This window comes from Lytechinus variegatus, chromosome 3, assembly GCF_018143015.1.
Source record: "Lytechinus variegatus isolate NC3 chromosome 3, Lvar_3.0, whole genome shotgun sequence".
Taxonomy (NCBI): Eukaryota; Metazoa; Echinodermata; class Echinoidea; order Temnopleuroida; family Toxopneustidae; genus Lytechinus; species Lytechinus variegatus.
In genome coordinates this window covers 8014532-8026370 of record NC_054742.1, presented here as the reverse complement: position 1 = coordinate 8026370, position 11839 = coordinate 8014532, and the positions used below count along the sequence as shown (strand labels likewise).

The window sequence follows — 11839 nt, the reverse complement described above, 5'->3', positions numbered from 1 at the left end:
CAGCATAATAGTCTGCTACGTGCACAGATATATCTTGTTTCCAAAGGCTAATTGAATATGCCATCGATCACTCTGTGTTTGCCATAAATGTGAAATATATTCAAGACTTGGAAGCAGACTACTGAAAACCAATTTTGACCAGGAGCCGCGAGCGAATTTTTAAATCGTAGGATGGCCACTGAAGAATCATGAATTATTCATGAGCGATTCGCTTCGCAATCTGCCTCCCTCAATACCCTAGTCTGTAATAGAGGCCGTGTTTATTGTGAGCATTTAAATGCTGCTTATGTTATGACAGTTCTTTCGTCTTGAATTATATACTTTCCCCCATCTTGATAAAAAATAATATTGTAGTTATTAATCCAAGATTAAATCTAGATCTACTACGAAATATCTCGCCGCACAAAATAAGAATTAATATTTTTAAGGACTAGAAAGCAAAGACTATATGGATAAATCGAGATCACACAGCTGAACTCGCGCCTGATTTGTGGGAAGTTTTGATGCCATTGAAGTTTTTATTGTTCAAGGTTTAACCAGTTGACTACTAACTTATATGATATCATGACGTTTTATGTAGGCGATTGGTTAATATAAATCGAACCCCGCATGGTACATGCAATGGGTTAATGTTGGAAGCTAGAATTGGTGAGGGCTGCCGTATGTAAAGTTAGATCTAGATCCCAGTGGTACACAAGGCTCAGGTCAGGGTGCACGAGTGTACAGTAGATCGCTCTACAGAATATTCATATCAAATTTTAATAGTCAATCAACAATAATTTGAATTGGATGCCTTTCTTATATTGTTTGAATCTCCGCAGGGTAGTTCACTTATTTGGGTTTGTCTTTCTGACAAAGAGGTTATTTCAATCTTGAAATGGTAATTCATATCAGTGATATACTACAAAAAAAACAGACATAATATTTGACAAGAATTAAATACATTTAACAAAGATTGGAATTAAAGTGACGGTGTGCCTATAGTGATAATCCTGTTACTGTTAGAAGAAAATGTATTTGTTTACTGTTTTAATTGACAATACTATTTTGGAATGATACTTAAGACCTACATGTAGTTCTGGGCTGGCGCCGTTTTAAAGCGTATATATACATGCACGTATATGTTTATATATTGCTTGAAACAATAACCGCACTACTATATCTTTTTTATAATTTCAACTTTGTGGGACAGGGAAAGTTTATGTTTCATTTAATCGCATCACATTAATCTGGTTGATGAAGAAATTGTTTTAACTCGGTATACCGTTATTTGTATTTTATACCAATTAAGTTAATCAATTTCTTTTCACAACCAGCAATATTTAATAGCAGTTGGTATACAGTACAATCATGTTTTTCAACCAACCCTATAACCTCATATCAATGTGTTCAAAAAGCTGAATAAATACAATAAAATGCAAAAACAAACAAACAAAAAACCAGTGAGTGGGTGATATAATTGGTCCCCTCATTTGCATACCGACTACTGTTTTGTTAAATTAAGCGGAACTTTAGCATGTCATAAATTTCATATTTAAGTCCAATTTTGATGAATTTTTTAGTGTTATGCTTCTTTGATTTGTCTCTTTTTAATCAAATACATTTTTGTTGGGGTGGACTTGCCCTTTAACAGTGATGGATAAATGTTAACAGCTGCTGAACATATCCGTGATTTTCTGTGTTCATATATAAATTATTTTTTTAGAGGAGAGAGAACAGAAAGTATGCTTTCATGATAGGCCAGTAAACACAACACAGTGCTTTCTATTGTTATGTTCCATTTTGTCAGTTGTGTGAAGGGATGTATACAGTATAAAGTTACAATTTAACATGTTTAATAAACCGCAATATTAACTGTAATGTTATATATAATTATGATCAATGTGAAAGAAAGTCTGATGGAGTAAGAGAAAGAGGGGGGGGGGGGGGGTGAAGGGCGAGGGAGCGAAGGGTCGGGTGTGATGTCATGTATGTGTTCAGTGATACATGACAGATGATAGATACATAATCAATATTTAAACCATAATGTAACATGTAATTATATTGTGAAAGAAAGTTTGAAGAAGTAAACGTGTACTTTGAGAGAGAAATGTCATTCTGTTTAGGCAGTGTCCTACATTAGAGAATGAAAATTATCTGGACACAGAACAATTTAAGAAAATAAACTTTTCCCCTCAAAATATACGTTTTCAGTATTGGTATAAAATGCAGATGCAAACGAAATTATATGAACAAAGCATGAAAAGATAAGAGAGACTCAGAGAGAGGAAGAGAGAGAGACCGGAGAGATTTGAGCAACACCAATGTCGTCACGTTGTACATTTAGTCTATAAATACAGACATATTTCTAACCTGAAGCTTTTAGATCCGAGTATTCCTCCGTCAACAAACACTAATTTACTTTAAAAACAAAACAAATAGGTAATTTTTATAATCAACAGGGGTGATTTAGAATAATAACCAATTGCTTTAATTATTTTAAGAAGAGAAGTTTATAAGGGTCTCCTATACCCTTGAATCAAAGACTAATTAATCGCAAGAAGCGAACCACTCATGAATAATTCATTTTTCTTCAGTGGCCATCCTACGGTTTAAAAATTCGCGAGCCGCGAGCGAAGATCGACGAGGTCAAGATTGAGAAACAGACGAATGTATTATTGTCGCACGCATACATGGTGTACTGTGAACACAGACAGCAGCGTGAATGTGGCTGATATATTTCTCCTGTATACTGATCGGCAATTGACAATATGGTAAGTACGATATTAATGATATATCATCCGTACTCTTTCGTCACAAGTGATAAAGATCAGATGTGAATTATAGTCGCTGATATTGCAATTCATAATTAAGAATCATTGATTTGATCGGTATTTACCGGGGTGTTTATTGATTTTCTTTTCCTGCATTGTTGGCTTGCTTTTATTATATTCCTTGAATATTGCTTCATATATGATTTCTTTTCTATGTCAATCGATTCTCACAATATCTCTAACTAGGATTATGTAGGTAACATCATCAATATGCAGGCTCAAACTCGCTATTACCGCAAAGGGGGGGGGGGGGGGGGCAAGGGGTTAAACTAATCCGCGTTATACTCTTAACCAGGGAGATTAAAGTCGCGATGAAAGCAAAGCCATGTCATTATCATAATTATTAAATAATCGCGCGCGAACTACCATCCCTGCCAGCTATAGCCTACACTTTCCCAATTCGGGCCATGCAGTGAGATCTAAAGAGGAAACCCAGGGAGGGGAGGGAGGGAGTGAATTTGATTATGTACTACAAGCTTATTCAAGGGAGCTATCCAGCTTCATAATCATTTCAAATACAGTGAAAGTGATCAGCTGGGGATCGTATCACGAAGAGTCGTCAGTGATATTCCCTGAGCCCATCAGATGCAAGGATTTTTAGAAGAGAAAAATAACTGACAATGATTTTTATGAAACGTTCCCTTCTAGTCAAAAGATCACAACCATCCAACCATGAATGTTCCATATGTCTCCGATTCGATGTTACCTAGAATACACCATAAACAGACGGTTGTCTCTTAAAGGGAAGGATATTTCACCCCTAACATTCCCATATATCGAACACTTTCAAAATTTCTAACTGAATTATAAGTTTTCGATAGAAATTAATTTTACGAAGTCCGGGAATGAAGTCGCGGAAAACTTAGAATGACACTTAATTGGTTAAGATTTTGCAATGTTTTCCAAATTCCCGGGAGTTTTAAAACTTTGCTTTTAAAATCTAAGAGATGCCAACTGATTAAATATTTTGGATGAATATGTAAAGAACTCGACTTGCGTACCGGGGTTGGATGCTAACCTGCCCCAACAAAATGGAATTAGTTTTGTGTTGCACTTTCTATTAATCATTATATATCTTGCAAATGAGCTGAATAAGGACAAACTCAAATTGTCATGTCTTGCACTAAAAACACAAGAATGAACAAAAGGCAAATTCAAACTAATCTAAAATGAATCTCGAATAATATCAAGCAGATTTTTACCTTTATTATCTGTCAAATATTACAGGGGTATTCTGTAGGCTTACAATAATGATTCAAACAGATTTGAACAAATTCGAACAAAAATCGGACAAGGAATAACATTATTTCGGTGAAAGCATGTCTTCATGAATATTCAATGAGCACTGATTTGGGGGCTCGCTCGCAGTTCGCACAATCTCAATTTTTCCAAACAAAATTCAACCTTCTCATTTTTTGTTGTTGTCTGTCTTTCTCAATATCTCTGTAAAAATATGAAATTGTGAATTATTTGCCGTTATACTATGCAGTATATAAAACTAGAATACAGTAACATTTCCCTGCATCTACGAACTGATAACATACAATATATTCGTGAATTAGACTCAAGTGATTCATGATTTTCTTATTTGTAAAAAGAAACAAAATTTTGTTTGTTTATTTGTACTTTGCCCTCTTGTAAAGCTCGCAGAAATTGGTTTGATGCATTCATTGAATAACTCTGCTACCAAAATGAATATTTTAACCCGAGGTAAAATAAAACATAACTTTTCTTATTAGGTAATTTCTTAGCTGGATCTGAAGATATACAGATCCTCTCCAGAATAAGAGGTTAACATTTCACATTTTATTTATTCACGCTTTCCCAAACAACACGCGGTCCATGCACTATAAGCAGATGATATGGCCAAGGTGTGTGTGTGTTAGACGGGGGAAGGGGGGGGGGGTCAGTGGGGCTTCAAAGAATCAGGAGAAGAGATCAAAATGAAAACAAAGTATATTCAAGTCAACCTTCTTAGCTAAAGGACATTTCTTTCACGATTTACATCCACTCTCATGATTTCACCCATATAACTCTTCCTAAATTGAGCACTAGTCAATTTCCCAAACTTTTTATAAGTTTGCACACACGGTGCTCATTCTGGTTGAAAACTTTGACAGTCCTATCGCCGTCATTATCGTCATTCACTTTAAGAGACTTGTATCATCTTATCATCTTTGGTTATTATCCTATCCTCCCATTTGGCCTATTATTGCGTGAACATCATTACATTTTGTACCATCATTATCCTCCTCCATCCTCCTAATCATCACTACCACTACCATGATGATGATGAGGAGGAGGATCATCATCATAATTACCAACATTATAGATTTTTATTGTTGTTTCTTAGGACAATGTCGTATCTGTAAGATGGAGTGATGCTGGAGTAGTAACGTGGCGAACCAAACCAGTAGCCTGAAATATTCTTAAATGATTGAACACGCAGTCATCCTAACGACATGTCATCTCGATTATACTTCCTGGCCGTCTGTTTCGGTTGTCTCATTGTCGCGGCAATAATCAGTTTCACACGAATTTACTCTGTCATCTGCCATAGAAGTGAATCAGTACTCAACTACCAAGGGAAGTCACTTGCTTTGAAGCAGCAACAAAGGCAGCATCCTCAAGGAGGAGTTGATTCTTCCAGTGGTGACAGGTGCTATACGATCTCCTCTGACTGGGTGCAGCATTTGAAACCAAACAATGAATTAAATTCACTTGGATGTAAACAGAAATTACCCAAAGTACTCATCATCGGCGCTAGAACATCAGGTACTCGAACTCTTAATAGGCTTTTAGGATTCCACCCACAGCTTGCTACTGCAGCTTACGAAGTGAAATTCTTCGATAAGAACTTTAATCGTGGATTAGAATGGTACAAAAGTCAAATGCCTTTCAGTTTGCCCGGTCAATTAACAGTAGAGTCAACAGAAGGTTATGTGTATCATCGGAACGCTTCTTTAAGGGTTTCAAAGACTCTTGGAGATGATGTCAAAATTATCATGATGTTGCGTGATCCTGTAGCAAGGTCTATTTCTGACTATCTTCTAACTCATCAACGGATCCACGATTCTAAAATGACTTCTTCACACTTCAAGCGTGTCTTTAAAGAATCTCGATCAATAGATCGTCTGCTCGTCAGTGGTAAAGGTAAGCATGGCAGGAGAGGTTCAACAAAGATGTCTTACACTGTAGAAAATACTTTCGAAAAAACAGTTCTGAGAAGCCCTGATCAAGTCTCACATAAAAACATTTTCATAGCTGATAGTCTGTATGTGTACTACTTGAGGAGTTGGATCAAGAAATTAATGGCAAACCATGTCCTTACGGTAAACGCAGAAATATTTGCCAGAAAACCATATGAAGCCGTGGCTAAAGTCGAAGAATTTCTCGGTGTAAAACCATTTTTCAAACCTGATTACTTCAGGTTTGATATGAATACCAGTACATTCTGTCTTCAAAAACCACAGTCAATATGTATGCCACGCTTGCATGTGGATTACCCAGTGATTAGCGAGGTTACCATAACAAAACTTCGGGGACATTTTGAGAACAGTTGTCGATATCTTTTTCTTCTCCTAAAACATTACGTGGAACTTATAGGGGATATTCCCCTTAATTACCACCCTATTGAGTAATTAAGATCTGATATCCCTTCTCTTCTATGGTTCGAATGGAACCTACATTGTTGAAATTTGTATATTTGGCTGTAAATAATTTTCTAAACTAATTTATTATACAAAAAATGCATGCCTGTGAATTGCCAACATTATGTTGCATCTCAAAAGTGCCAAGCAACGGTAATTATATATATGGGAGCTTTATTAAACTGGGTATGAAAATTCAATACCGGGGACGAATGTATTGGTATAAAAAAAATGCACAAAATGCACTCACAAATATTTTACCAAGCGAATCAACAAATTCACATAAAATATTTCATTTCATTTGTTTTTGCAACTGTTTCATTAACAAATATATGGAATAAACAGAGTATGAATGTTTGATTTTATTAAAGATAAAATGTTTATCATTGCTCGTGTCAAAACAATGAACATGCATACAGGTAACTCTGCCTAAGTCAACCTCCAGAAATCAAATAGTCGCCTAAGAAATTTTTTAGACTTGATTATTAAAAAAACATACTTCTTCTAAGTCGAATTTGCCTAAATCGAACAGATAGGCAGAGTTGCCTGTAGTTAACTCTGAATGAGAAGTATATATATATATATATATATATATATATATATATATATATATATATATAAATGTGTGAAGCTATACATGTACAACAGCTTTGGCAACTCTTTTTATTTGTATACTTTCTCACATACGTGTACTGTATCGAAGCAATAGCTTTGATCCAGCTGAGGCATGACGGCTTGTCATTGTTCAAAAATTTGGTATAGTGTCGAAAATCTGTCTTTCTGACGGTCAATCGGATCTCGGTCGGCCTAGCCACTAGCCCGTCTCTGTGGTCTAGTGGTTAAGACACCGGCGTTCAAAGCTGGGGGCCCGGATTCGATTCCCGGCAGAGACATTTTTTCGGCATAACCAATTTTTCCAAAGGGTAGATAGCTCTGGGGAACCTTGATTTAAGCTACGTCTACCATTGTTCTCTTCATCCATTTCTTTACAATATATATATATATATATATATATATATATATATATATATATATATATATATATATACTTCTCATTCAGAGTTAATATACATATATATATATATATATTAAATAATCAAGTCTTAAACATTGCTTCAACTTAGGCGATTTATTGACTTATGGAAGGTTGACTTAGGCAGAGTTACCTTATTTCTACGACATATCACTTTTAAAAAGGTTGTAGTTCTGCATGTATTGTTGATTTCGTAAACTTATGTAATCGCCATTCTCCTACTTTTTATTCTTCTTGCAAAATGATTGTTTTTAAACATGATTTATCATTGCATACTGATCTAAAGTGATATGTGAAGGTTTTTAATTGGCTTGACAGGGTAAAATCATATATTTGTCTCATAACGTATCTCATATTGAGGATGAAGAAAGGTAAGAGAACACAGAATCTTCGCGTACAGTATATTGGTATTTCATTGTAATGATTGTAGGCGGTATTGAGAATGGAATATATCAAAACAAATTATTATGTGATGTACATTGGTGATATTGTGTAATCGAATTATCTATGTTGATGTCTTAATAAGAATGTGCTGCTGTTGATGGACAATATACTTTATGGCTGCGTGCAGCTGAGATGTTGATCACTATACGGCCATCTTTAACTTTTGAGGCACGATTGCTCTTCAGAACTGTAATTTGCCTGGAAGTTGCAAATTAAACAATTACGTGTGCATCTAAACTATTTTGTTTAATGTTAATTTTATATTCCACTGAGAATCTTGCCATAGAATTAGACCGAAAAGGACAAAAACAAATTAGGTGGTAAATACTCATTAATATGGAGCGTTGGTAAACCGAGCTCTCAAGTCTCAAGTTGATATCAAAACAGTCATAACATGTGAAATAATATCTGGGGTTAGGAGTTTGCTCTAAATTAAAATTTGTTTATTTGTTATAGCATGATTTAAAATTTATGGAGGCCTATCTTCGATAAAGATTTTTGCATTGTGCACCAAATACGTAACTTGAAGTTGAAGCAAGTCTTGTTTAATCGTTCCTGGTTTAGAATGTAAAACAGACTTCAAGTGACTAGACGTACTTTGGCCTTTGTGATAAGCGATGCACTCCATCTTTCCTAGTTCGTGTTGGAAGGGAAAACATTGGAAGTGATACTTTTGTTTAATCACATTCACAATTTGTAATTCTTCCCTTACAGCATTTTACCTTACACGTACTGTATATTACATCGTATTCGTACACTAAAATTTGTCTGCATGAAACAGGCGAGAATAGTCTATCGCATTATTGCCATTGACGGTGGAAGGCAAAAAATGTAGGGAGGGGGTCCACCTTAAATTTTGGGATGGACACAAGTGAAAAATGTGACAAGCAAAAAAAAAAAAAACAGGTTATCAACCCAAATTCTTCCGCCGCCTATGATTATTGCGGTAATTTGTTTAATAGATATGCGATTATTGAGTATATATATGTACAACGTGTCATTTTGTTTTACACACGATGTATTTGTTTTTCTTTAAAGGAGAATGAAACCATTGGAACAAGATAGCTTGTGTGAAAACAGAAAAATCAAAGAAACAGATCAACAAAAGTTTGAGAAAAATCGGACAAATAATGAGAAAGTTATGAGCATTTGAATATTGCGATCACTATTGCTATGGAGATAGCAAATTGGCAATGCGACAAAGATGTGTGATGTAACTTGTGAACAACTCTCCCCATTACCTTAGTATATATTTCACTTGAATTGCCTCTTTTATTATCCATAGATCATGTGTTCTTTCTACATGAGGGCATGTAATACATATTTTTTAAGAATACATCATGGATAAAGAGTTTGTATCATCATAAGAAAAAGCAAAAAGAGACATTTTGAGGGTATTTTATAGTCCACCAAAGGGAAAGTTGTTCATCAGTGACATCACACATCCTTGTCGCATTGCCAATGGAAGGATCTCCATAGCATTAGTGATTGCAATATTAAAATGCTCATAACTTTCTCATTATTTGTCCGATTTTCCTCAAACTTTCTTTATTCTTATTCTTTGATTTTTCTGTTTCTACACAAGCCTATTTGTTCCAAAGGTTTCATTCCCCTTTAATTTCACTGGAATTGTTTGTGTACATAATATTTCAAATGCACGTTTTAAGTATATCCTCATAGTGGAAGGTAATCTAAAGATAGTAAGCCATTTGATACCGATATATGGCCATTTGATATCGGAAACTTGTTTGGGATATTGATCTGTCAGTGTGGCCATTTTGTTTAACATAGTTGTAATAATGTAGGCTTAAAGTAAGTTTGTCATTATTATGTTTAGCTGTTGGGTTTATATAATTATATTTAAGACTAATCGATCAATGCGTTGCTTTCTGTGAATGGAATCAGAGATTATTTGAGCTGTTCATGACTCGAGATGTCGCTGTGAAACTGCGTGTCTTTAAATAATGAAAAGCTTGCTTGAACTTGCAAAAAAAAATGGAAACATACAACACTTAATGAGTAGATCTTTCATCGTATGTTTTTGGTATTTGGAAATAAATACAAACAAACAAACAAATAAACAATCTTAGACCAAACTTTTATGGAGTGCCCTTTCCCACAGTCATGAAAAAATATATATTTTTAATCATTTATTCGAAAGTTGTTGTTAATAGAATAATAACATGAGGATACAAAAAGATTTTAATGAATATATTTGTCATAAATATTGATAAGGGAAAATTAAAACAAGCATTTCGCAGGAATATGGACTAAATTTCTTGTTAGTTTAGTATAAAACCCAGAGTTTTATTGTTACCCAATAAGCTTACGACCCCAATATATTTATTCTAACATTACTAATTGTATTGGTGATATATTGAAGGAGATAGTTGTGTTGGTAATAATGTATTAAAATAATACACCAATGTTATGAAGTTTGATTAAAGAAATATCAATTTTACAATACACGCACATGTGTAAATGTGTTTTGTGAGAATGAACCCTTAGGAGAAGGGGGGGGGGTGGTTATTCAGTTGATACGAATGGGATTTTGCAGACAAGAAAATGGAATTAAAAATCAGCATGAACACAGATAAAGCTACACGTCTCACAATGGTTGAGTACATGGGTCCGTTTCATAAAAGGTACAAAACTATCGAACTACCATGGTAACAGGGCTCAACAGCCAATCACATTCAAAGTCTCCATGATAGTTACAACGGTTGGAAGTCTTTATGAAACGGGCTTTAGATTGTTACTGCCTGTAAAATATCAACATGAATCATTCATGTTTGAAAATTTATGACATGTGTGTAGCACCACAAATCATCGCACCTGCACAATAAATTGTGTCACCCCTGCTCGAATTGTCACCCCTGCACGAATTGTCACCCCTGCACTAATTGTCACCCCTGCACGAATTGTCACCCCTGCACGAATTGTCACCCCTGCACTAATTGTCACCCCTGCACTAATTGTCACCCCTGCACGAATTGTCACCCCTGCACGAATTGTCACCCCTGCACTAATTGTCACCCCTGCTCGAATTGTCACCCCTGCACGAATTGTCACCCCTGCACTAATTGTCACCCCTGCACGAATTGTCGCTTCGCGCCAATTTTTGTGCTTCACGTGCCGGTCTCTATTGTGCCAGTTTGTGTCAAAAAAAGATACCTAGAACCACAAATTATCGCCCACACCCCCCAAAAATGATAAAAATAAGAATAATGGTGTGTAGTGTGTGTGTGTTCATCCTGATTTGTGTCGCTATTTGTGGGATGTGTGTGTGGGTGTGTATATGTGTGTATTATTATTTTTTTGGAGTGGGGGTTATATCCTCTTGGTCTAGCAGTAGCAGTTGGTCAAACTCTTTTTTGTCTAAATCCCAAATAAATATTTTCCATCTGTTACAGGAATTGACCAAGTGGTGTTAGACTTATTAGATCAAATAAAAATTAAACCAAATGGAAATTGGACGGAATGGTAAATACTAAATCGGCAAATCACAATTAGACCAAAAGGTAAACTGGTTGTAGACAAAATGGAATAACATCAAGTACAGGATGAGGCTAAACGGCCATTTTTTTTCCCAATTTCTTTTTCACCCACAGTAGGGTGTTTTATTCAATATATAATCAGTTTACATGTAGATCTACTTGCACAATCAATATGGCTTCAGTTTACATTTGTTTTCAGTCAATGTACAAAAATAATCAGAAAGTGAGTGTTTAACAGTATAAAAAACTGATAATACAGTCTTATTACAAAATGAATCATTTACGGTACCAAAAGCAAAAACATAGCTTTAATTTATGTAGAGAACGAAAGAAAAAGATGCAAAATTGTATCTCGCAAACCGTTGAAAATCTTTTCGACATTAGTTGACAATCTTTTCGACA

The 11839-nt window shown here is 35.1% G+C and overlaps 1 protein-coding gene across 1 annotated transcript; it reads left to right on the top strand.

The window, feature by feature from the left end:
• Nucleotides 1–2614: 2614 nt before the first annotated feature.
• LOC121410137 (heparan sulfate glucosamine 3-O-sulfotransferase 1-like) lies at nt 2615–7041 on the top strand. Its single transcript, XM_041602024.1, has 2 exons — nt 2615–2753; nt 5167–7041. Exon 2 carries the CDS (start codon nt 5276–5278, stop codon nt 6452–6454), a length of 1179 nt encoding a protein of 392 aa, XP_041457958.1. The 5' UTR covers nt 2615–2753; nt 5167–5275; the 3' UTR covers nt 6455–7041.
• The last annotated feature ends 4798 nt before the right edge of the window (nt 7042–11839 follow it).

Coding starts and splice junctions, on each gene's coding strand:
- LOC121410137 (XM_041602024.1), top strand. CDS start 5,276: ATGTCATCTCGATTATACTTCCTGGCCGTCTGTTTCGGTTGTCTCATT.